The sequence below is a fragment of the Saccopteryx leptura genome, chromosome 12, assembly GCF_036850995.1.
Source record: "Saccopteryx leptura isolate mSacLep1 chromosome 12, mSacLep1_pri_phased_curated, whole genome shotgun sequence".
Taxonomy (NCBI): domain Eukaryota; kingdom Metazoa; phylum Chordata; class Mammalia; order Chiroptera; family Emballonuridae; genus Saccopteryx; species Saccopteryx leptura.
In genome coordinates this window covers 34,889,003-34,913,352 of record NC_089514.1, presented here as the reverse complement: position 1 = coordinate 34,913,352, position 24,350 = coordinate 34,889,003, and the positions used below count along the sequence as shown (strand labels likewise).

General features: G+C 42.4%; 1 protein-coding gene and 1 non-coding gene across 3 annotated transcripts; both read left to right on the top strand.

Moving 5' to 3' along the window:
- The first annotated feature begins 2,305 nt into the window (after window positions 1-2,305).
- SRI (sorcin) lies at window positions 2,306-22,690 on the top strand. Of its 2 annotated transcripts, none has more exons than XM_066354037.1 (8): window positions 2,306-2,401; window positions 10,306-10,389; window positions 12,688-12,757; window positions 16,953-16,996; window positions 17,755-17,902; window positions 18,093-18,206; window positions 19,566-19,624; window positions 21,257-22,690. In XM_066354037.1, exons 1-8 carry the CDS (start codon window positions 2,396-2,398, stop codon window positions 21,281-21,283), a joined length of 552 nt encoding a protein of 183 aa, XP_066210134.1. In that variant the 5' UTR covers window positions 2,306-2,395; the 3' UTR covers window positions 21,284-22,690. The 2 variants fall into 2 exon arrangements, with proteins under 2 accessions (XP_066210134.1, XP_066210133.1); XM_066354036.1 differs by lacking the exon at window positions 2,306-2,401 and adding an exon at window positions 9,255-9,394.
- Window positions 7,658-7,798, top strand: LOC136384309 (U4 spliceosomal RNA). Its single transcript, XR_010747586.1, has one exon. It is a non-coding gene; the product is annotated as a U4 spliceosomal RNA (small nuclear RNA).
- Window positions 22,691-24,350: the final 1,660 nt, after the last annotated feature.

Sequence of the window (24,350 nt, the reverse complement as noted above, 5' to 3'; positions counted from 1 at the left end):
TTACAAACTTTAATAAACACGTATTCTTTTATTTTTTAAGACCTCCCACACAATCTACAATTAAAGATTAATTTCAGGCAAAAACATCCCATTGCAAAATGCTAGTGTTTTGCAGGGTTTAGGTTTTAATCAGATTGTATCCAACAACTATAAGAGGTCTTCCACATCTGATGGACAGGAGTTTAAATGGTGCATACTGGGGATTTTAAAGCCCAGAGACCGCAAAGAGGGCTTAAATGTGAAGCAGGGACTTGCAACAGTCACAGAAGTATAAAAGGGAAATGTGGCAGCTGCTTCTAGAACCTGGAAGAACAGAAATAGAAAGTAGCATTCAAAGACCCTGAAGATAAACTTTAGAATCTAGATATGCTTAAAAAGCCCATTCCATGTTACCTCTGATTTGCCGGTCAATTTCAAGTCCACAGATAGAGATCTCTAGGGCCTTGAGTTCAACTGACACGCCCCTGCCCTTTCTGCTGCAGCCAGTGGGGCGCTGGTAAATGTTTAACAGCTGGCTCTCCAAGGGGGAGAGAGAAACCTTACATGCACACCTGCATACACAGAAGATTACTATACATTTTGCCATAAAGAATGCGTAGCACACAATTTATAAATAATAAAATATACGGTACTTTTTATTATCAATTTCAAATACACAATTGATTCTCACAGAATGCTTTTGTTGATTTTTGACAGTTCTTTATCTGAAGTCTACCTATGATTGGACTGATCATGATCTGACAAAGGGACTTGCATCTCAATCCACTAGCACTTTCTCAATAAATTTATTGTTAAATCTGTTATGTGATTTACTGTTAAACTATTGCTCATCCTCAAAAAGTGTTTTCAATAAACTGAAACTTACTTCAGCTTCAGAACTCCTGATTGCAATGATGTGTTCTTTTCATCCTTTTGCATAATTGCAGAGATTGGAACATTGTTTGAGTCTACATTATCTACAAAATCCTAAAAATCACTCAAATCAACTTCGTTTTAGTATATGTGCTGCCGAAGCGAGCACCAAATCAACTTTGTTTTAAAATTAAACTTAAGTAATACAATACTTAAGTTCATAGCCAATTATGGTGAAATTAGTTCTTTATAAAGGCCAGTAAATGGTTCTAATAAATTAAAATAATTTAAAATGCCAGAGGAATGTTTCCTAAACAATTTGTGCAATTCACAATGTAGTATCTACAGACACAACACACTTTTAACTTTAATCTATATTACTAACATTTTCTCCAACATGTCAGCTCCATGTCTAGAGTAGACAAGCAACAAAACAATGAGTTAAATTCTTATTTGTAAATAAAAATTAATTCCCTTAATATAAATACTCCCACCACGGCCAAGTTCAAGTTACTAACATATGACTGAGCCTAGAGTGGGGAATTAATGTCTAGCAATCACCTTACACAGTACTGTATTAGTGTAAAAATTAATTAAGAAGTAGTACCTTTGATTTCAGAAATCTAAAAAAATAAAATAATTTATAATATTGACTATGATTAACAATGGGCTAGCAAAATTCCTGAAAATTGGCCTTTGCTGGCAGCCCCCATACCACACTCTGCCGTGTACAGCTCTGGGAGTCTTCAGAAGTTTCTTTTTTTTTAATTTTAGTGAGAGGAGGGGAGGCAGAAACAGACTTCTGCATGCGCCCAACCGGGATCCACCCGGCAAGACACTAGGGAGTGATGCTCTGCCCATGTGAGGGCCCTTGCTCCATTACAACTGGAGCCATTTTTTAGGCCTGAGGCGGAGGCCATGGAGCCATCCTCAGTGCCCGGGGCCAACTCACTCCAGTAGAGCCATGGCTGCAGGAGGGCAGGAAAAGAGAGAGAGAGAGAGAGAGAGAAGTGAGAGGGGTAGGGGTGCGGAGGCAGATGGGCACTTCTCCTGTGTGCCCTGACCAAGAATCAAACCCAGGACATCCACACACTGGTCGACATGCTACCATTGAGTCAACCAGCCAGGGCCTAGAAGTTTCTGATAAAAGCAATAATTCCAATAAAATGTCAATTATTGAGCTGTGCGCTCGTGCACACGTGTGTGTGTGTGTGTGTGTGTGTGTGTGTGTGTGTGTGTGTGAGAGAGAGAGAGAGAGAGAGAGAGAGAGAGATACTGCTGCTATTGGCTCCTGGCTGCCTTAGCTAAAGCAATTTTTTCTAACACTGAAACACCCATATTTCAGTTAAGGCCTCTTTGGAGCCAACAGGAAAGCTGGCTACACCCTTGAATGTGTTTATAGTTGGTTACTGTTGCCAAGGATCAAGAGAGCAATGTGATTAACCTGCTATTACAGTTTATACCTCTTCATTCTTCTGCTTGGCCACCTCCAAGGACACCCTCCTCATGATCCCAGCTTCTACCTCTAAGACCTCACCTTAAGATGCAGGTAATGTGAAGTTTACACAGTTCCATAACAACTCCAATGTTCTAGTTCTGCTGTTAAAAAAGAGGAAAGTTTATCATCTGTGCAATTCTGGTAACTATTTTTCTTTCAGACTGAGAACATCTGTCAAGTTTATTTTTATAAAATATTATCTGCATGCTCTTTGACGGAAAATATTTAAGAATGAAGTGTAGAAATAAATAAATATATTCAAATATATTAAAGAATATTATTTAATGATGGAAGTGTGCTCTCAATCTTGAGATTTTAAAGGGTATAAATTCTCAAATATTAGAAAAAATACAAGAAACTTTCAAATATTAGAAAAAAATATAAGAAACAATAAGTCTTTTTACCAAGATACAAATTCCCAGAAAACATTAAATTTTTAGGTTTCTTAATAAAACTGTTTTACTTAAAAATCACCTCTTATATTTACTTAGGCTCCTTGTAAATTACATTCATTACAAAAGGAGCAACAGTAACTGCTACAGAGGTGACGACTGGATTTCCTCACTGAAGCTATTAGTGTAGACTCGTAGAATATTGAGCCCTCTATTAGGTTCAGCTTCCTGGAGAATCCAGTTCCCCCAATGACTATGATCCACACCCTATAGCTCTCTCCCTAACCCTTACTGCTGCCACGACCCTCAATCGTGGCGGTATGACTGCGTAATTCCTGCAGACTTTTGCTGGGACGTAGTAAGTTGGTGTAGGATGCTATGCTATAGTACAGAATCCCAGCTCCCCAGAAGGTCCGTATCAGTTAGGAATCCTCTTTTAACTAGTGTGTACAGCTTGAGTGTTCTGTTGTTGAATTTCTTTAAATGGCTTGACTGCAATGTCCATATCTCAGATTCTGTGATTTGAAGACATAAGGATAAGAATGAGTTCTTATTCCTCTGGGGGTTTTATTTGGTTCAAACATAATAAGACATCTGGAGTGGACCCTCTCTGCCTAGATTGTATTTAGGAATGAAAGATATAAATATCACTGTTTGAGGACTTGTATGGTCTTGTCCAAGGCTGATATTTTCTTTTTTTTTCTTTTTTTTTCTTTTTTTGTATATTTCTGAAGCTGGAAACGGGAGAGACAGTCAGACAGACTCCCGCATGCGCCCAACCGGGATCCACCCGGCACGCCCACCAGGGGCGACGCTCTGCCCACCAGGGGGCGATGCTCTGCCCCTCCGGGGCGTCGCTCTGTCGCAACCAGAGCCACTCTAGCACCTGGGGCAGAGGCCAAGGAGCCATCCCCAGCGCCCGGGCCATCTTTGCTCCAATGGAGCCTTGGCTGCGGGAGGGGAAGAGAGAGACAGAGAGGAAGGAAGGGGGGGGGGTGTGGAGAAGCAAATGGGCGCTTCTCCTATGTGCCCTGGCCGGGAATCGAACCCGGGTCCCCCGCACGCCAGGCCGACGCTCTAAAAGGCTGATATTTTAAAGAATTTTTCCACCTCTAAGATTATTTTTCTGCAGACCCTCCTCTGCCCTAATGCCTCGGAAAGCAGTACAATGAGGAAAAACTGAGAGCTTGGCTTAGTATCTTTGCAGCTTATTTATATTTTGAAACACCCCTGCTTCAGAGTTAGGTAGATCAGTATCATAGACCTGGTCTGTAACTTTCAGAAAGTTACTTAAACCTCAACTTCCTCATGTATAAAATGTGGTAATTGCATCTCCTTTTGAAAGTGATGTTGTTTTATTGCAATACCATTAGGAAGTATCTAGCACAACACTTAGCACATGCCAAGAATTTAGTAAAGTTGCTTACGTCTCTCACTCTGCACCTTCACTCCATCCATTGGAATGAATATCAAAACCATAAAAGTAAATTTACTTTTATTTTTGTCAAGTTCTTTATTGAGTACTTTTTCCTGAAATTTTTAGGTTTGTCAATACTCAGCCTATAAATAAATATATCCATGTCACGTGGATAAACATTTAAAGGCTACGCCTGACCAGCCAGTGGTGCAGTGGATAGAGCATTGACCTGGGGCTCTGAGGTTCCAGATTCAAAACCTTGAGGTCATTGGCTTGAGTATGGGGTCATGGGCTTGAGCATGGGATCAAGACATAATCCCATATTCTCTGGCTCAAAGCCCAAGGTCACTGGCTTGAAGCCCCTAGTCCAGGGATTGGGAACCTATGGCTCGCGAGCCAGATGTGGCTCTTTTGATGGCTGCATCTGGCTTGCAGATAAATCTTTAATAAAAAAAAATAACGTTTAAAATATAAAACATTCTCATGTATTACAATCCATTCATTTCCTACCACTCATGTTCATGGTTGCGGGTGGCTCGAGCCAATCACAGCTGTCCTCCGAGACAACAACAAATTTTTATTGGATAATGCGTAATGTACACAGGTCGTTGTATGGCTCTCACGGAATTACATTTTAAAATATGTGGCATTTATGGCTCTCTCAGCCAAAAAGGTTCCCAACCCCTGCCCTAGTCACTGGTTTGAGCAAGAGGTCACTGGCTCAGCTGGAGCCCCCTCTAACCTCATCAAGGCACGTATGAGAAGCAATCAAGGAACAACTTTGAGTTGCTGCTTCTCATCTCTCTCCCTTCCTATCTCTCTCTTTTTCACTCACTAAAAAGAAAGAAAGGAAGGGAGGGAGGGAGAAAGGGAGGGAGGGAGAAAGGGAGGGAGGGAGAAAGGGAAGGAGGGAGAAAGGGAAAAAGAAAGAAAAAAATGCCTCAGGGTGGCTCAGCCACTGCTACTCATAAGCTTTATCTTAAAACCATACTTCTAGAAGGGTTTCTAGCAGTGGTTTGCTAGCTACTGCACATGGGCCAAATCTGGCCCACCTCCTGTTTTTGTACCAGGGAGCTAAGGAAAATATTATTTCAATAGTAGAAAAATATAGAGAATAATATTTCATGATGCATGGAAATTGTATGAAATTCAAATTTTAGTGTCCATATACAAAGTTTGTTGGGGCACATCTACACTCATTCATCTGTGTGTTATCTAGGGATGCCTGTGTGCTACAGTGGCTGAATTCAGTGGTTGCTATGGAGGCCATAAAGCCACTAAAGTACCATATTTCCCCATGTATAAGAAGCTCCCATGTATAAGACTCATGTATAAGACACATTTTAATTTGGGGGCCCGAAATTTGAAAAAAAAAATGTATTACATAAAGTTATTGAACTCGTTTTATTCCTCATAAAATTCGTACTCCTTATCCACATGAAAAAGCAGAAAGGTACATAAAGAAAACTACAACCAATGTATAAGACGCACCCAGTTTTTAGACCCTAAATTTTTCCAAAAAGATGCATCTTATACATGGGAAAATATGGTATCTAATATATTTACTATCTGGCCCTCTACAGCAGTGGTCCCCAACCTCCGGGCCACGGACCAGTACCAGTCTGTAGGCCATTTGGTACTGGTCCACAGAGAAAGAATAAATAACTTACATTATTTACGTTTTATTTATATTTAAGTCTGAACGATGTTTTATTTTTTAAAAATGACCAGATTCTCTCTGTTACATCCATCTAAGACTCACTCTTGACGCTTGTCTCGGTCATGTGATACATTTATCCGTCCCACCCTAAAGGCCAGTCCGTGAAAATATTTTCTGACATTAAACTGGTCCGTGGCCCAAAAAAGGTTGGGGACCACTGCTCTACAGAGTTGGCTGCCCCCTGGTATAGAGCACAGACTATAGCAGCAGACAGCGTAGCAGCACAGTTCAGCTCTGTGTTGCTTCCACTTGGGCAAATTCTCTCAGCTTCTGTTTCTTCAACTGAGGATGATAATAGCATTTATCTTAGAGGGCTTTGTAAGAATTAAGCAAATATGTAAAGTGCTTAGAAGAGGGTCTGGTACATATTAAGTACTATATCTCTGTTGCTATTATTAGTTGCCACAATTTTTTTTATAAACTAAAGCAGCAGCAGTAGCAGCTTACCAATTTGCTAACAATAATTGTAAAATTTCATTTGCAGCACTCCATTAAACAAATTCTTCATCAGTGGGGATGTAGGAAGAAGTCTAGAGTCCATTGAAATGACAGCATTGTTGCTTATATACACAACTAATTCTACATTACTTACAAATGTTTTATATACTATATACTTCTTTCAAACTTGAGCCTTTTAAAAGAGCTTATTTTCAACTTTGAGTTTAGTCCTCACCATCTATTTCTTATAACGATTTCCAGTTACCTCTTTTTTGAAGAAACAGACATCAAAACAGAGGCCAAGTAACAGAATAAAGAACAAAGAAATAAATTCACACATATTCAATCAACTGATCTTTGGCAAGAGTGCCAGAAATACACAATGGAAAAAGGATGGTCTCTTCAACAAATGGTGCTGGAAAACTGAATATCCATACACAAAAGAATGAAACTGCACTCTTATCTTACAACATACACAAAAATATCTCAAACTGAATTAGAGACTTAAATCTAAGGCCTGGAACTGTAAAACTCCCTGAAGAAAACATAGGGAGAAATGGCTATGACACATAAAGCACAGACAACAAGAATAAAAATAAACAAGTGGGATTATATCAAATTAAAAAGCTTTTGCACAGTAAGGCTACAAAAGAATGAAAAGGCAACCCATTGAATGGGAGAATATATTTTCAAAAAAAAATTTTGTAAAGAGTGTCCAAAATGTATAAGGTACATCTGTAACTCAATAGAAATAAAACTAATAACCATACAAAAAGTGGGCTAAGGACTTAAATAGACATTTCTCCAAAGATGTCCAAATGGCCAATAGATTATGAAAAGGAGCTTAAAGTCACTATTTATCAATGATAATGCAGACCAATGTCACAATGAGATATCACCCAACACCTGTCAGAATGGTTATTATTTAAAAAGTAGACAATAAGTGTTGGCAAGTATGTGGAGAATTCTTGCACATTGTTGGTGGGAATGTAGAATGCTGCGGCCACTATGGAATGCAATTGGAAGTTTCTCAAATATTAAAAATAAAACCACCTTATGTTTCAGCAATCCCACAACAGAGCCAGCTTTTTAAAAAAAAATCCTAACATATGATACCACAGGAATAAACATCAAGAACATTATGCTAAGTGAAATAACCCAATCATATAAAAGGCAAAGACTGCATGATTCCAATTATATGAGGTCCTAAAGAAGTCAAACTTATAGAAACGGAAAGTAGAAAGAAAGTGTAGTTAGAAGGAAATTGTTCAATGGGTCCGGAACAATGAGAAGTTGTTCAATGGGTATAGAGTTTCAGTCATGAAAGATAAAAGGGTTCTAGCTTTGCACAGTGGCAGTATCGTAGCCAGTGAGGTTTCTCGGAGGCATAATTATTGCTAATTGAAAACTTTTCTCAAAACCCTGCCCTGCCAACTTGAAATATAGTTGGCATTAGCAATTCTTGCCAGTCTCTACAGAGACTGAACTGTGTATATATATATAAAGGTCTGTTACAACACTGTGCATATAATTAACAATACTGTACGTAAAATTTTGTTAGAAGGGAAAATGCCAAGTGTTCTTAACACACACACACACACAGACACACACACACACAGACACACACACACACACACACACACACACACGAAGTAGAAAAAAAATTCACTAAGGCCAAAGGACTCATAAAACATCTAATCTACCTGGATGAGTGCTATGGTATTTGAAAACAGTAATCTTTCTGAATCAAACACAAAATAGGTGATATATAGTTTATTTGATATGAGACAAGAGGGACTACTAGAATTTTTTTTCCTCATAATTCAGGGCCTTCATTTTTGGAGTTCGGATATCCAATCCAAAAAAGTGACACAGAGGGGAAATTAGGCATGAGAGGAAAACAATGACCGTAGTGAAAACACTTCCAGGAATTTAGAACGCAGGAGCGCTGGCCACCATGGCGAACAAGCACAGCACTCAGCAGATGCTCCCGTTTTTTCTGTGCGACTTCCACAGCAAATGCTGTGTGAATCTTGCTCATTGGTGCATTTTAAAAACGCTAAAACTCAGAAAAACATTCTGTGTGATTGAATTACACAAATCCAAACCAAACAAAATCTCACATCTGAATAGCTTCAGACTGTTCAACTTGGTGAAAAAGAAAAACGTGTGAAGAAAACCATTTTCTGAATCACCTAAGCAAAGTACCAGTCTCTCACCTTCCTGAATATCTACCAGAACACACTTCGCTTGCTCTAAACTTTTCTTGGATAAAAAGCGAGCCATTCTGGAAATAGGGTTTATTTTGCCTGACTCATCCAGATACCGATTGAGTCTTATTTTCTAAGAATGATCTGGGTTAGGCTGCCCTGCCCACTGCACGCCCTCTGTCCTCCCCGGGCCGTATCACGCTACGCCCAGCTTAACCCTAAAATGGCTACGTCCCCTCGCAAGGAAACAAGCCGTTGTTCAGTGAAATGTGCAACCGCAGGCCAACTGCTCCCTCGCACACAGTTTCTGAAGTTTATTCCTGTTTCCCAAGGGCGCTTTCATATTTTGATCTTTCAACGACACCTCCTTCCCCCACCAGCATCTAAGAGCTGCGGTAGCGGATCGGGCCCTCCCCGCGATACAGCACTGGCTCGGAGCCAGTCGGTCCTGTCCAATGAAGTTGTTCAGAGTAAAAAACATCAGAAAATAGGCAAGGAGGAAGAAGAAAAAGAATTCCCGGGCCCCGTCTTGATGTTGGAATGTACCATTCGTTTCGAAGGGAGGAAAGTCTCACGTGTAAATTAACTCGCCTGTATTAAGTCACTTATCGGACCTTCGGGGAGGCACGGCCTGGGAATAAGGCACATAAAATCGGGGTTGGGCGCAGGCAGGGGGTCGAGGCCGCGGCGGAACCCCGCGCGGGCGGCGGCTCCGGGCGCGTCCCCCGCCGGCGCGCGTGGTGCAGTTGGGGGCGGTCCCCGCGGGCGGGCGGCGGCGGGGAGCGGGCGCAGGGCGGCGGCGGCGCAGTCTGCAGCATGTCCTACCCCGGGCACCCCGGCGCCGGCGGCGGGTTCTACCCAGGAGGGGTAAGTGCAGCGCGCGCGGGCCGGTGGCCGAGGCGCGACCCTGGGACACCGAGACGCCGCGAACCACGCTCGGCGACTTTGCTGGGCGGCTCCCCGGGCGCCTCCCCCCACCGGCTTCTCCCTGCCCGCGGTCTCGCCCCAGACCTTCCGGCCTTTTTCTCTGAGCCCTTCGTTCTCTGTGGCCCCTCTGCCTCCCCACGGGTGGCTCCGCGGGGTCCAGGCGCGGGTGGAATGCGACCCCAGAAGCTCACCCTGTGACTGTCGGAAACGCGGTGTGAAATTGTGCGAACTGGGTGTTGGCTTCCTCCTCCTCCCTCCGTTTTCCCTAAGAGCAACAGCCATTTTATTCTAGAATAGTCCAGGGACCTACTTCTCCCTTGAAAAGAAAGTGAAAGGCGGGGGATAGCTTAGGGAGAGCCCGCCTGAGTTAACCCTCCGGGAGGGAGGTCCCCTCGCCCGGCGTCCGGGATGCGCGTTGTCGTGGGAACTGTTTCCAAGACAGAATGTTCTTTCGCAGCGAAATAGCCCAACCCAGGCACACCTTACCTCTCCCTTGCTCCACCTGTCCCGGAACGCTTTAAAAACACCATAAAACGCTATAAACATACATTTCAGCCTGCTCTTAAATTGCGCACCTAGGTTGCATTTCCCTCAGTACCCTGAAGGGTCATAGGGGTTAAGTTGCTTCACTTAGGCAGATGTCATCCGCAGGACGATTAATTTTGGTTCAAGTCTCCGTTTTTAAATTATACGGGAGTGAGAATGGAAGAAGGGGGTAGAGTGTGCCCGGTGGTGTGGAGGTAAATGAAGTGAAGGGCGGGCCATTGCCTGGCTTTGCACAAAGGCACTCAGTGGTGAAAGAATAAAACTTGACTCAGCAGAATGATTCTGAATTTGTGTCTGTTTTACAGTATGGAGGGGCCCCCGGAGGGCCTGCGTTTCCCGGCCAGACTCAGGACCCGCTGTATGGCTACTTTGCTGCAGTAGCTGGACAGGTTGGCTTTTTTCCCTTTTACATAAACAATCATCAGGTTCTACATTTGCATTAGTCCTTGTTATACTGGCCAGGAAAACGAATGACCTTTCCCCTGGAAAAGAATCCCTTTGCTTCTGCAAAAGACAAAAGAAAAGAAATTTATAATTACTTATTTCTAAATATTCAGAACAAATTAGAACAACGTTACTGGTATTTACATTAGTTCAATGCAGAATGAAGCTTGTGATTGAATTAGAGTCAAACTGAAGAGAATAGGGGATTATTAATACCCTTTGAAAATCTCGGAGGTAGAAAGATGTCTTTACAACTGAATTGTCAGGGTTTGGGTAGTTTCCTGAGAAGAAATTGCTGGTCTGGTGAACGTACACCCGTTTGTACAACTTTAAAGCATGCAGTAGTGATCCAGTAGCCAGATTCTAGTGGATGCTTTCTTTGGGTTGAAGTTGATCATCATTTACCCCCGTAGGAATAGCTATTTATGGCAGAAACCCACCAGCTTCAAAATAAGAAAGTTATTACTCTCTTCTTACTATCAGGAAGTTAATCTTGTGAACAGTTTAGTTTCTCTTTGATGGGGATGCTGTTACTGGGTCAGCTCTTCTATGTCCTTATTAGGTGTTGTGGCCTGTTGACCCAAAGGACTAAGGTCTCCTCCCCAAGATCTTTTACTGCTTAAATTCTCAGTTGTGTGACAGGTGGTGGTGTACACTGAGGAAGGCCACTTCCCTAGCTCAGGAGGTCACTGTGAATGGTAAATAAGCTGTTGGTGTAACCCAGAGCTGTCCAGCGGGGATGTTTGCTCCTGTGAATTCAGTTTAGCTTTGTTTTGATCAAAAGCTAGAAACAACACAGTCTTAAAGTGGAAGTGCTGTAGAACATGTGGGATAAAAACCTGAGACCGCCTTTTAAAGTGGCACTCTAAGAAATACAGTTTGAGAAATTGAGTGGAAAATTGAGTCTAAAACTGAAAAAGCTTCCCTTTAAGTATCTGCTTAATCTCTTAATGATCTGTATCTTTGAAACCACAAGACACAGCAAAGCTCAAGACTCCCATTCTTAGTTGGCCTGTGCCTCCGGCCGTGTAAGTGACCCCACCTGCTTAGCTTTCAGAGACCTGGCCTGTGTCAGCATAGCCATCGTCTTCCAAGTTGGTGACCCTGCTCCTTATTTGGAACCTATAATACCTATGGACTTGAAGAATTAGGTATTGTATTTTTAAGTCCCTAAAAACCACATATTGTATACATCTAGTTCTGACCTAAACCAGTCAATGAAAAGGCACTGGGAACCTGTATTTTCCAGATACATGTAGTTGTGGTCTGAAAAAACCATTCACTACTTCCAAAGCCAAGGTGATCACAAAGGTGTATCTCTGAACCACACTTTTTACCTACTGATGTCAGCTGTGTGCCTTGCTTTCCTCTCCCAAACGCTAGAAAGGAAAATACAAGTTCAAGCAACTATGTACATTTTATTTTAAAATACTTAATTTTGGCACTTTCCTAGCTCAAAGTGAGAATGAGTAGTTCAAGACAGAAACTGGTTTTATTCATTCTTTAAAAAGTATATCCAGCCTGACCTGTGGTGGCGCAGTGGATAAAGCGTGGACCTGCGAACACTGAGGTCGCCGGTTCAAAACCCTGCACTTGTCTGGTCAAGGCATATATGGGAGTTGATGCTTCCTGCTCCTCCCCCCTTTCTCTCTCTCTCTCTCTCTCTCTCTCTCTCTCCCTCCCTCCCTCCCTCCCTCCCTCCCCTCTAAAATGAATAAATAAAAAATTAAAAAAAAATGTTTTAAAAAAAATAAAAAAGTATATCCAGTATCAGTGGAAGAAACTGAATTCACCTCAGTGTTTTATTCAGAGAGGAACCTTATACTCAGGAATGTTTGCGCCAAATGTAATTTAGGAATTTAGAGGGAATGATGAAAAGATATTGATTATACTAAAGTATAGGTGTAAGCAGCTTTCTGACTTTAATTCTTTTGTAATAATTATTTAAAACAGTCTGAGATCGAATGTCCACTTAGAGACTAAGAAACGCATTTTCTATTTATGAACCTAATTATCCATTTATGGAAGAATACGTAATAATTTGTCCTTCTTTCATCATGAAATTATTTTTGGAAGCAGGATGAAGAAAAGTGCCTATTTTTGAAAGGCATTCCTTTAAAAAACAAGTCTTGTGCATGGTAATACTCATTTACTTGGTTATTATTGCTACATTGAATACTGACAGTAAACAGAAGTAGAAGGTACAAATTCCTATTGTGATTTCCCGTTTCTGTTTTCCGAAGGACGGACAGATAGACGCCGATGAGCTGCAGAGATGCCTGACCCAGTCGGGCATTGCCGGCGGGTACAAACGTGAGTCGACAGCCCCGTTCCTCTACGCGTGCTCTGTGCAGTTCCCGCTGTTGCTGTGGTCACAGCCTTCACGGCAGCTGAGCTTTTTCAGTCCAACAGCATCTGGCGTTTCCAAAGCTAAAAGCAGTTTATTTCAAAATGTGAATTTGAAAACAGTTCTTAAAAAATCATTCCACACTAGCTGCCCACTGAGTGGGTTTCCTGGATCTGGAGCCATTCGAAGCAGAAACAGTGGATGTGGCCTCCTTCACAGAGGACGCGTTAAGGTGCTGAAATGGAGCCTATCCGGTCAGGTGTCTTGAATGATCGGAGAGTGTCCAGCCTATAGAAAAGTTTTATAAGAGTTTATTGAAGCCAGAATTTCGAGGACCTGCCAGGAGCAAAATCTCAGTGGATTGAGAAGACGCTCCGGAGAATAGCAGTTTTGCAGTCCCTCTTACGTATTTTGAGTAGTGGGAGAGAACGTAAGGAGGGCGTGTGAAATCCTTTGGCGGTAGGTTAAGGAGGCGGGAGAAAGCAGAGTGGAGAATCCGGGATTGGATCCAGTGCACCTACCTTTACATTGGTGGGTACCGGATAGCCAACAGCTGACATTTACAGCACATGGAGCTGGTCTGGGGGGGTAAGGTAGCCAAGAGGGGTTCTGTGGTAATTGCTCTGGCATTTCAAAGGTGTGTTATCCCAGGTGATGACGGTGGACAGGGCTCACTTAAGGTAAAGACTGACGTTTGCTAAGGAAGCCAGAGGCCTGGGACGTGACTGCCCCTCCCGGCCTGCCCTGTCAGGCTGTCCTGTGTGATTCCTCTCAATCACTGAGCATGTCAGGCCCCCAGGTGGCTCCCTGGTACCTTATGAGGTTTATTAGATGTGTAGTTCCTTTTTTGTTCACAGTAGCTAACATGTATTGTTGTTTGTTAAGAACTTACTTTGTCCCGAGCCTGGTGGCTCTAAGGCAGTGGTAGTCAACCTGGTCCCTACCGCCCCCTAGTGGGCATTCCAGCTTTCATGGTGGGCGGTAGCGGAGCAACCAAAGTATAAATAAAAAGATAGATTTAACTATTGTAAGTTGTTTTATAAAGATTTATTCTGCCAAACTTAGCAAAAATCCGACATAAAGTACTTGGTAAGTAATTATCAATATTATTATATGCTTTAACTTGCTGTAACTCTGCTTTATCAATTTTATAAAGTAAAGTTACTTCCCTACTGTATAAATCACCATTACTGTGGAACCGGTGGGTGGTAGGTATAAAAGGGTTGACTACCCTGCTCTAAGGGCTTGAGTGGCTGGTCCTGCACTTCCGGTTCTGAGTGGTCACTCCTGTCGTCCACCTCAGGGAGCCAGTCTGCATTCCGGGTCCCTGACGTGCTGCTGGGACTGCGTGCTTGTCCTGACCCCCCAGTCTCTCCCTTCCCTCTGCCACTTCACAGAGTGTGTGTGCTCAGGGGGACGTGCCTGCCCTCATTTCTGACCCCACACCAGGGCTCCTTGCCTCCCCCTCTGCCTCAGGCTGGATCTGCTGCCTTACACTTGGGCACTTCCACCACTGTCCTGCCCTCGGAGCTCTGCCACGAGCAGCTCGGAGACCATGGCAGAGATGCCGCACCCTGATTGGGGGCATCGCCTCGCCCACACGCACCACGTGCCCCTTCCCAGTCAGATCCTGACCCTGACAGACATCTGGGGAGAGAGGGTGTTTTTGCTGCCAACCTCTTGTCCAGCTGTTAATTGAGGCAGAACATCACATTGAAGCCCCAACTTCCTGGTAAATTGAATCAAAACGCTCAAACTAAAATTCACACCTAAGGCTTTAGAATGGCTTTTTTCTTTTTGACTGTTTGACATGGCATATGTACTAGCTAGCTCTCTTTAAACTGTTTGCTTTTCTATTTTTATCTTTTGCTTTATGTGACTTCAGCATCCTGTATTAATATTTCCTCATTGGGGGAATTAATGCAAAAGAGGAACCTTTTGCATTTCTGTCATTTAATCTGGTCCTAAACAAAAGAAACAGTTTCTAGAGTAGGGGATTTTATTTAAGAAGTTTTATATTTAACCTCAAGCAGTTGGGTTAGTGAACAAAGAAGGCACAGGGTTTCCAAAATTGAGCTATGTCACAACATACATGGTTATTGTACTCTCAGTAGAAGAGGTGGCAGGCTTTAAAATCTGACTAACAAAGTAGCTTGTATAACCCTGGAGAGCAGCCCTTTTAGAAATTGCATTTGAGAAAGCTCTACTTCCTGGTGGCCTTAGATCACAGAGCTCTAGTGAAGGCATGTCCTGAGTTGTCAGGGCAACGTGACTGAATTCATTGGCTTACGGCATCTGGTGGTGGAGGTTGTCCTGAACCACAGGCCATGCTGCTAGAGAGGTGTCATACTGAGTTCTGTGGCACAGAAATCATACATTCTTGGGTCTTTTAAACCGTGCTTCCAAACGCAAGCAGCACAGATGGGGGCGGGGGATGCACTCCAGCCCTGTGCCTACAGGCACCTTTTTAATTCTTTAAAAAGAAGCAGCCGTGCCTAGCCAAGGTGTTTTTGAAATTACTTAAGATAGAATTAGTATTAATAAAAAATTTTTCTGGAGGACAATACAGGTAATACTGAGCAAGTTTCCTCATCCAACCTTTAATTAGACATCAGCATTCCAGTCCCAGAACTGTCTGGAACGGTGAATTTTCTATTTATTTACTCTTATTCTTTGCTTATCTCATTCTCTCCCTTTTAAACCCTCACAAAAAATGACCAGATTTTGGCCCTAGCTGGTTGGCTCAGTGGTAGAGCATTGTGTATGGAAGTCCTGGGTTCGATTCCCAGCCAGGGCACACAGGAGAAGCACCCATCTGCTTCTCCACCCTTTCCCCTTTCCTTCCTCTCTCTCTCTTCCCCTCCGGCAGCCAAGGCTCCATTGGAGCAAAGATGGCCCCGGCACTGAGGATGGCTGCATGGCAACAAAGCAACTGCCCCAGCTGGGCAGAGCATTGCCCCCTGGTGGGCATACCATGTGGATCCCGGTCGGGCGCTTGTGGGAATCTGTCTGTCTGCCTCCCCGCTTCTCATTTCAGAAAAATACAAAAAAAAAAAAAAAAAAAAAAAAAAAAAAAGGACCAGATTTCTGTTCTTCCTGAAACATAGCTCTAACGTTTCACTCTCTTCCTCTAAAAATCTTTTGAGTAGCTCAATGGTGCCAGTAAAATAAAACTAAACAGTGCATCAAGAATTCAATATCCTCTGTAAGGAAGGCTCATTGCAAGGTTCTCACTTCCTCCCACCTCCTTCGCCTGCCCGGACTTCCTGCTTTGCTTATGCTGGCCCCCAGCTCTACCTGGTTGTCACCAAAGTCCCCATCATTCCGTCATTCACGATTTGGCTTAACTGCTGTTTCTTCTATGAAGTCTTTCTCACTAAGGAGAAGTCTCTAGGTCCTCACTGCATCTTACCCCACAGCTCTCTTACTCAACACACAGTTCTAGCAAGTGATTTATCAGGTTTCATATATAAGCTTATTGTGTGAAAAGAGGTCAGGCTAGCTGAGGCAGGAGGTGACCATTCAGCGCCTGACATTAAAGGGAAAAGAAAGAACAATAGGATTAGACCAGGAACCTGTAAACCAGCTATTTATAGTCAATTCTGAGTAGCAACAAAGCCCCTCTACCTTCCTGCTCACCGTGGAGGATATAATACATCGTGGTTCTAAAAAACTGTATTACAGAAGACTTTAAGCCTATCCAGGAATAGAGATAATTCCACAGTGAACTCCTCCGTACCCAGCACTGTGCTTCAGCAGTTCGCACTGTGTTGCTTTGCTTTATCTACAATACTGCGTCTTTTCTTTAGAAGCAGATTCCAGATTCCTTAACAGTCATTTCACCTACAAATAACTTCAGTGTATGCTTTTCTAAAAGATGAGGACATCCCTCCCACTTGAAAAGCATAATCACACCTGAAAAAACATTATACAATACTTTTGGAAAAGATTCCTATAAATTTTTTAAAATTAAATTTGGGTGCTAGAAGACATCCTATGTGGAAAAAAATCTACGTAAAAGGTCCACATAATATAGTTCCACAGAATCTGAGTAGCATAGGAAAGTGTGTAAGTCATATTCGTAATTAATTTGAATGTATCTAATATAATTTGACTTTTTGAAATTATATTAATATGTATATATATTTCTTAATTTAACAGCCTTTAACCTAGAGACTTGTCGGCTGATGGTTTCAATGCTGGATGTATCCTTTACCTGGATTGCTGTCTAGAGTATTTTTTCTTGTCAAAAAAATTCCTCCCTAAAGGAATTCATCTAAGAATTAATAACCTGATAAACACAGTGACAACCCCCAAATTTTCCCGAAATCTTTAGTTTTGAAGGTGGAATTTGAAAAAAGGCAGCTTAGTAAGTGGAATGTTGGTTGCTCATTCACAGAAGCATCAAGGAGAACAGGACGGCACTCCGGGTGGTCAGGGAGGTTTCCCGCTTCAATGGCGACTGCTCCTGTCGCTCACACCCGACCTGCAAGCAGTGCAGTTTTCACAGCACCTGGCTGGACTCAGTTTAGCAACTGCTGCCCCTACAGTGCCTTCCATCCCATCTCATTTCCAAAGATGAAGGCCCCGCGTCTGGGAGGGCTTACCAGGGCTGTATTGGGGCCACCGTGGACCCATGGGCACCCAGAAACTACCAGTTCCAGTAACAAGCGCTTGTTACATGTGGCTCGCAGTGGCCACGGCATTTCCTTCTAACCATTATCACATAGATGATCTCTTTCCCACAATGAAAAGATGTACTCAGAACTTTTTCTCTATGGGCCCTTTTATTGTATCATTAGAATTTGTTTTCGTTACATCATACCAAGAAGAATGTGTACCATTTTCAACCATTTCAGCAGAAAGAACATTAGATTTCCTTATCTTTGCTCTATGATTTAATCATTAGAAAATGTTGCCCCCCCCCCAAAAAAAGATGCTGTAATCCTTAATTACAGTTCAGAGAGATCTGTCAGGCACAATGGGTTTCAGTGAATTTAAGGAACTCTGGTCTGTCCTGAACGGCTGGAGACAACACTTCACCAGTTTCGACAGCGACAGGAGCGGAACGGTGGACCCGCAGGAACTGCAGAAGGCCCTGACTGCCATGGGTGGGTGTGGGTCTTTTTTCAATTTCTAAAGCTAAGTGCTACATTAAAGGCAGTTTCTGTCTTCTAGAAGTATTGTATATTCATAATTCAAAGGAGTACTCTCAGTCTTAAACAATTGTGCTTGGTTATTTTTAATGATTTTCCTGTAATCCTTGAATTTTTTTGGCTGGATGGGTTTTCTTCCTTTCAGGATTTCGGTTGAGTCCCCAGGCCGTGAATTCAATTGCGAAGCGATACAGCACCAATGGGAAGATCACGTTCGATGACTACATCGCCTGCTGCGTCAAACTGCGAGCTCTGACAGGTGTGTTCTTAGAGCTGGTGTCGTCGCCATAGGCCAAAAAGACACAGATTATTATGACATTTCATTTCTCAGTGTTTCTGAATTTTTGTTGTCCCTTTTTTTCTAACTTAAGTGGCTTTTTAACATTGCTGTTAAACTCAGTCTAGCAGAATAATTTTTTTCCAAAAATGTTTGCGGTGTGTACATGATCTGCATTTAAAGAATCCTAACTGGCCCTGGCCGGTTAGCTCAGCTGTAGAGCGTCGGCCTGGCGTGCAGGAGTCCTGGGTTCGATTCCCAGCCAGGGCACACAGGAGAAGTGCCCATCTGCTTCTCCACCCCCCCCTCTCCTTCCTCTCTGTCTCTCTCTTCCCCTCCCGCAGCCGAGGCTCCATTGGAGCAAAGATGGCCCGGGCACTGGGGATGGCTCTGTGGCCTCTGCCTCAGGCGCTAGAATGGCTCTGGATGCAACAGACTGACGCCCCAGAGGGGCAGAACATCACCCCCTGGTGGGCATGCTGGGTGGATCCTGGTTGGGCGCATGCGGGAGTCAGTCTGACTGCTTCCCCGTTTCCAGCTTCAGAAAAATGAAAAAAAAAAAAAATCCTAACTAAATTTTACTGAAATGTTTCAAAACATAACAAACTAATTCTTTGATCAGAGTATGAGCAATATTCTGTGATTTCTCCTTCCTAGTATGTGAAATATTTAAAAAGAGTGAAATTACTCATTTGTAGCTCACTCTCCTATTTCTTCCTGATGGAAAGTAATTTAAAATAGTGGTCATCTGTTTCAGGTATATTTCTTAAATGCTGAGATATGAGTAATTCTATACTTTCCTATTCCCTCTGTTCTTTTTCTTTCTTTTGTGTATCTTTTCTTGTTCCATTCTTCTCTTTTAACTTTTTTAAATATTGGGCTTTATAATTTTTTATCCTAACAAAAATCTGAGGGCAGATTTTATTATTATTAAAGTAAATCCTCTTCAGTAAGGCAGAGCTCAAATGGGTGGAATATTTGATCACAGCCCACTTGTCACAGTAGGGACTCCACCCATCTATTTCCTAATCTAACAATATCTATGATATTAAGAAGTTTGAAATTGTCGCGCTGCTCCTACTGACTTTGAGATAGGGTGTTTTCTTCTGGCCCCACATTGACAAAGATAGTTGGCCAACTCTTGCACATCGTATTACTTTGTTTTGTGTTATTTCTGTTCATATTCATATAGTTGGCTTCTTTGCTTTGATGTTTTGGTTATGTTGGCCTGTTGTACAATGTAAATGTTATTGCAGTGTAAACCCAAAGCCAAAATAATTAACTATTGAGTTCATATAAGATGTCAAAAAAAAACACAACATGAATTTTAATGTTTTACAGACAACTTTCGAAGACGGGATACTGGTCAACAAGGTGTTGTGAATTTCCCATATGATGATGTAAGTCTCAGTGAATTCCGAACTGAGGGGATGAATAAGATGTATACCAAATGGGTGTCCCTTTTAAAGTTAACTGTTAAGAGCATCTTAAGGATGCTTACATGATCAGGAGTTACCATTCAAAATTTTACTAATTTCATTTATTATTCATCTTATCCATAAACCACTGTTTGCTTAGAAGACCTGGGTCAAAGCTGAGCTTGTCTCACTCATTAGCTAGGTCACTTAGGCAGGTTTTTCGTTGCTCCAAGACTGCTTTTGAGGGAAGAGGAAGTAGTAATAATGCCTTCTTCACTGGGCTATTGTGAGATTTCATCAGAAATGTCTTTGGAAAACATCATGCAGAAGTTGTGTCTAATTTTGCCTTCATCACAATCACTGAGAAGTAATAATTAACAGCTCAGAACTGTCTTCAACACAGCCATTTCCTTCATTGAAGACATCAGGTACAAATATAAGTCACAATTTAAAACTAGGTTATTTATTAAACAGCCACACTAAATGAGGTAGGATACGGCCATGCCACCTGCGCAAATGTAACCAAGGGCCACCTTTGACTGCATTAGTTTGATACACTTAACTAGGGAAATGTTTGGTTATTTCTCCATTTTTTGTTTTAAAGCCATTGATTTTTTCTAAATTACTTTTAGTATATAATCACTGTGATAATGATATACTATATGTTTCTCCATAACAAAATACAAAGATACACATGTATTTGGCTTAGCAGCTGCTGCAGTCATGCATACACTTTAAAAGGCGTATGTGTAAATATGTTGATTTTTTTTCTGCTTAAAGATGTGTTCTCTTTAGTGTGCAGCTTCTCAGGTGACAGTCCCGTCACTGTTTCCAAAGGTGGAGAGGCAGCCCGTGGAGTGGAAAGTGTGCAGTCTCCAGCCTCAGAGGGGCCACTTGAAAGATACCTAAACATCTTGGTCCTTAGTTTCCTTTTCCCTGACGTGTAGGGATGATCAGCTTGGCCTGGCGGGAATGCTGCGAGGATCAGCAGTGCCCAGTCCTCACTGGTGTTAGGAGAGTGAAAAAGAAAACTGAGAGAAGGCAGTCTGTTGGTGTATGTTCAGTGGTGGCGCATTTCCAACATCTCACAGCACATTCTGATGCTTCTGCGCTGGCGTTTCCGAATCGCAGAAGGGTCAGATACCCTGTCTCTGGGCATACATATACTTGCATGCCATGGTTCAATTAAGCAGATTTTAAGGGAATAGACTGTTTAAAGGAGCTCTGTTTGAGTAATGAAGTAATCCTGTGCAGTTTGGAAGTCTCCACATGATATAAATTTAAAAACTCAACTGTCATTTCAATTTGTGAGGTGGTACCTTTAACCACGCCCATTTCCAGAGTGTTTAGATATTATTTGGAATTTAAATACTTCTTTACCCATTGGAGTGAGACCTGCTCCCTGTAAACTTTGGTGAGAAACCCACTGGCTTTTATATTAGACTGCTTCCCTCAAAACCTGAACCTTTCCATATGTCATTACTCTTTTTATAAAGGACTAGTATTTGAAATCCACAATTCAGATCAGAACACAGAAACGTAGGCTACCTAAAAAGAAGTTCGGGTGAATTAAGTTGAAGCGACTGTGGTGTGACGCGGACTTTCCTCTTTCAGTTCATTCAGTGTGTCATGAGTATTTGAGTCAAGAGGAAGCTGTGTGATGTCACCCACATTCCGGCCAGAGTTCTCGCCCGCTCCTCGCCTGCAGTAACGTGTGTAAACCCGCCTCGCCACGTTTCCCGAACCAGCTGTTGTAAAGGTTTATTACTGTATATACATCTGAGGGTTTTGTTTTTAGTGTAGATAATAAATTCTTTGGAACTGTATTAACATAAGACCAGTTCTGTCACACCGACTGGAACTTCTTGAGCCATTGTCAAACAGAACTTCCTTGAGCCATTGTCATATGCCTTCTTTCCTTGCTAAACCTGTTTCAGTCTGCAAAATGTTTAAGGCACATTATATCTTTTTCATTGTAGGATACTAATAAGACCTTTTCATCAGACAACAGCTGTTGTCATTCCTCTCCTAGAAGGGCTTTTACTGGCATTAAAAGCTTTGTGTGTGGAGGATTCTTATGTAAAATGGTTCAGACCTACTTGGCTGCAGAAAGGCCACGGTAACCCAGGTCAGGGCTCACCCTGGTGGAAGCAGCAGACGTTAAGGCTCACAGGTGTTTTGAGGCTCGTAGGAGTGGACGGGAACAGGAGTGATTCTTTTCTGCCTCTTGAAAACCAGTTGAGTAATTTGAGCGACAAATACCGCGTCTGTACCTGAGAGCTTCCTTCGCATCAACGTAGACCTTTGTTAATTAAAAACCTTGTACATTATGAGCTTAACTATGTAAAAAAGAAAATTAATAGGACAAACTAAGGAAATATGTAAAAATATTAACTGAGTATTTTGGCTGATAGAATGCTAGGTGATTTAACTTCCTTTATACATTTCAGTATTTTCCAAGTTTTCTAAAATGTGTGTGCTTTCCTTTTAAAATCAGAAGATGCTAATTTTTAAAAATCGATACTTCCATTTTGCTGTCCATGTGTTCAGTCACATTATAATATATACACAGCAAAATGTTGAGGAGACGGCCACTGGGAATCAGGATCTCGAGTTCATTTTCTTCCCTCCTATTATTTGCCCAAGTGTTCTCTGCTAAGCACGTCTCCATTTGTAATGAGGGCTTTTTATAAAAACTGGTAAACCATGCGCTTTAAGATCTGGATTCTAATGCTGGCTGCGCCTCTCACTGCATATGTGGTTTCATCATTTTAGGTCGTCTCAGAGCCTCAGTTTCCACATCTGAAAGGGAGATTTTTTTCACTTCCTGGGGTAAATCTGAATATGAAAAAATGTGTTGGTATAATAAACACCAATCTTGTTTCTGTTTCTTAAATTCAAAGCTGGCCTGGTTTGCTCTTTTTTGTGAGCTTAACAGATAAAATAATGACATTTGTGTTTGTCTCCCTGCCAGAATGCCTAATTTTAGGGTACAATGTGACAACTGCCATTTTGATCATCAGTGAAAATAAAACATTTCTAAGCATCTTTGGCCACAGTTCACTAGTTATTTTTTTCAAATGTCGCTAAAACTATTTATATTCATTTTATGTGTATTTATTCAGACCTAACTTATGTGTTTATGTCAGGTAGTCGTGCCTGGGCTACTGACTTGAATGTGAGGCAGCCGGCTATATACAGAGTGGGCAAAAGTGGGTTTACAGTGTTTGTATGGAAACTAATACAGTAACAAATAATAGTGTAAGAAACTTTTGCATACTCGTAACTGTAAACCTACTATTGCCACACCTTGTGATATGTGGTGAGTGTAGATTTCATTCCAGACGTAGTGTCTTAGGCCACAAAGCAGTGCTGGATCCTGAGCTGTCCAGAAAAGGGCCAGATGGGGCTCAGAGGACCAGAAGGAAGGGAATCCTTCCAGCCCCAGCACCTGCTGTGTGCTTCGAACTCACCAGGATCCTCCGAGAAAGTCATAGTTCAAGGAAATGGCATTTGTTGGATGACTAACCTGTAAGGAGGAAGGTAAGGACCTTGCTGACTCAAAGGTCTGGGCCATATTTGAACCCTCTGGCTGCTCTGAGAAGTCCCAAGGTGTGTGCATCAGTCATGGTTCTCAATTTGCTTTTGATGAAGTGCTAAAGTATTCCAAAACCTTGTCTCTGGAAATAATTCAACTTTAATTATTGACACCTTGTAGCAACTCTCTTATCTTCTCCACTTCTTTTGCTGTTTCTTTCCGAAAGCATGGAGACTAACTAGTCTTGAGCACATCTCAGCAGCTAGCAAGTTTCCTTCCCTTGACACATTTGAAGTAGACATCCCCTTTCTTTAATTACAGCCAAAGTCTTCATTACAAGTGAATCTCATGTTGCCTTATTTCTATTTTATGTCGGTTTCTGTGTTTCATTCATAATGTATTTCCTGTGCAACCTCACCCACTTCTTGTCAACTGTTTCTTGGTCCTTTTTACTTTTTTTGTTTTTGTGACAGAGATCCAGAGAGAGGGACAGATAGGGACAGACAGGAAGACAGAGATGAGAAGCATCAATTTTTTGCAGCACCTTAGTTGTTCATTGACTGCTTTCTCAGTCCCCTTGACCGGGGGTCCACAGCAGACTGAGTGACCCCTTGCTCAAGCCAGCGACCTTGGGCTCAAGCTGGTGAGCCTTGTTCAAACTAGATGTGCCTGCGCCTCAGGGTCTCGAACCCGGGTGCTCCACATCCCTGTCTGACACTTGATCCACTGTGCCATCACCTGGTCAGGTGGTCCTTTTTTCTTGAAGCATGGTACAGTTCCCAGGTCAAACCTGAATATTTCAATTATTTGGAAAATTAGGTTTTTAAAATTGCCCCAACTCAAGATTTAATTTTCCAGATGTGTGCTTTATTTAGTCTTATGCTGCGAGAGATTCGTGAGCTGTGAAGTCCTTATGTCCCTTTGGCTGTGGCTGCAGGAGGCCTGGGCTCCCCGGGACGAGGGGCAGGCCTGCACAGCGGTCTCCCTGCACTGAACACAGCGCTCATCGCCGTGGAGCCAGGGTGGAGTTCGGGCTCTGCTTCCGCAGGGGGTTCCCGTCGGTCCACGAGGTGGCCGAGCTCAAGCTTCTGCTCTTTCTGAACTAGACTTTGCTTTCCCTCAGCTGAGCGGGTTCCTGTTTCAGCATTCATCTCAATGAACTATCACACA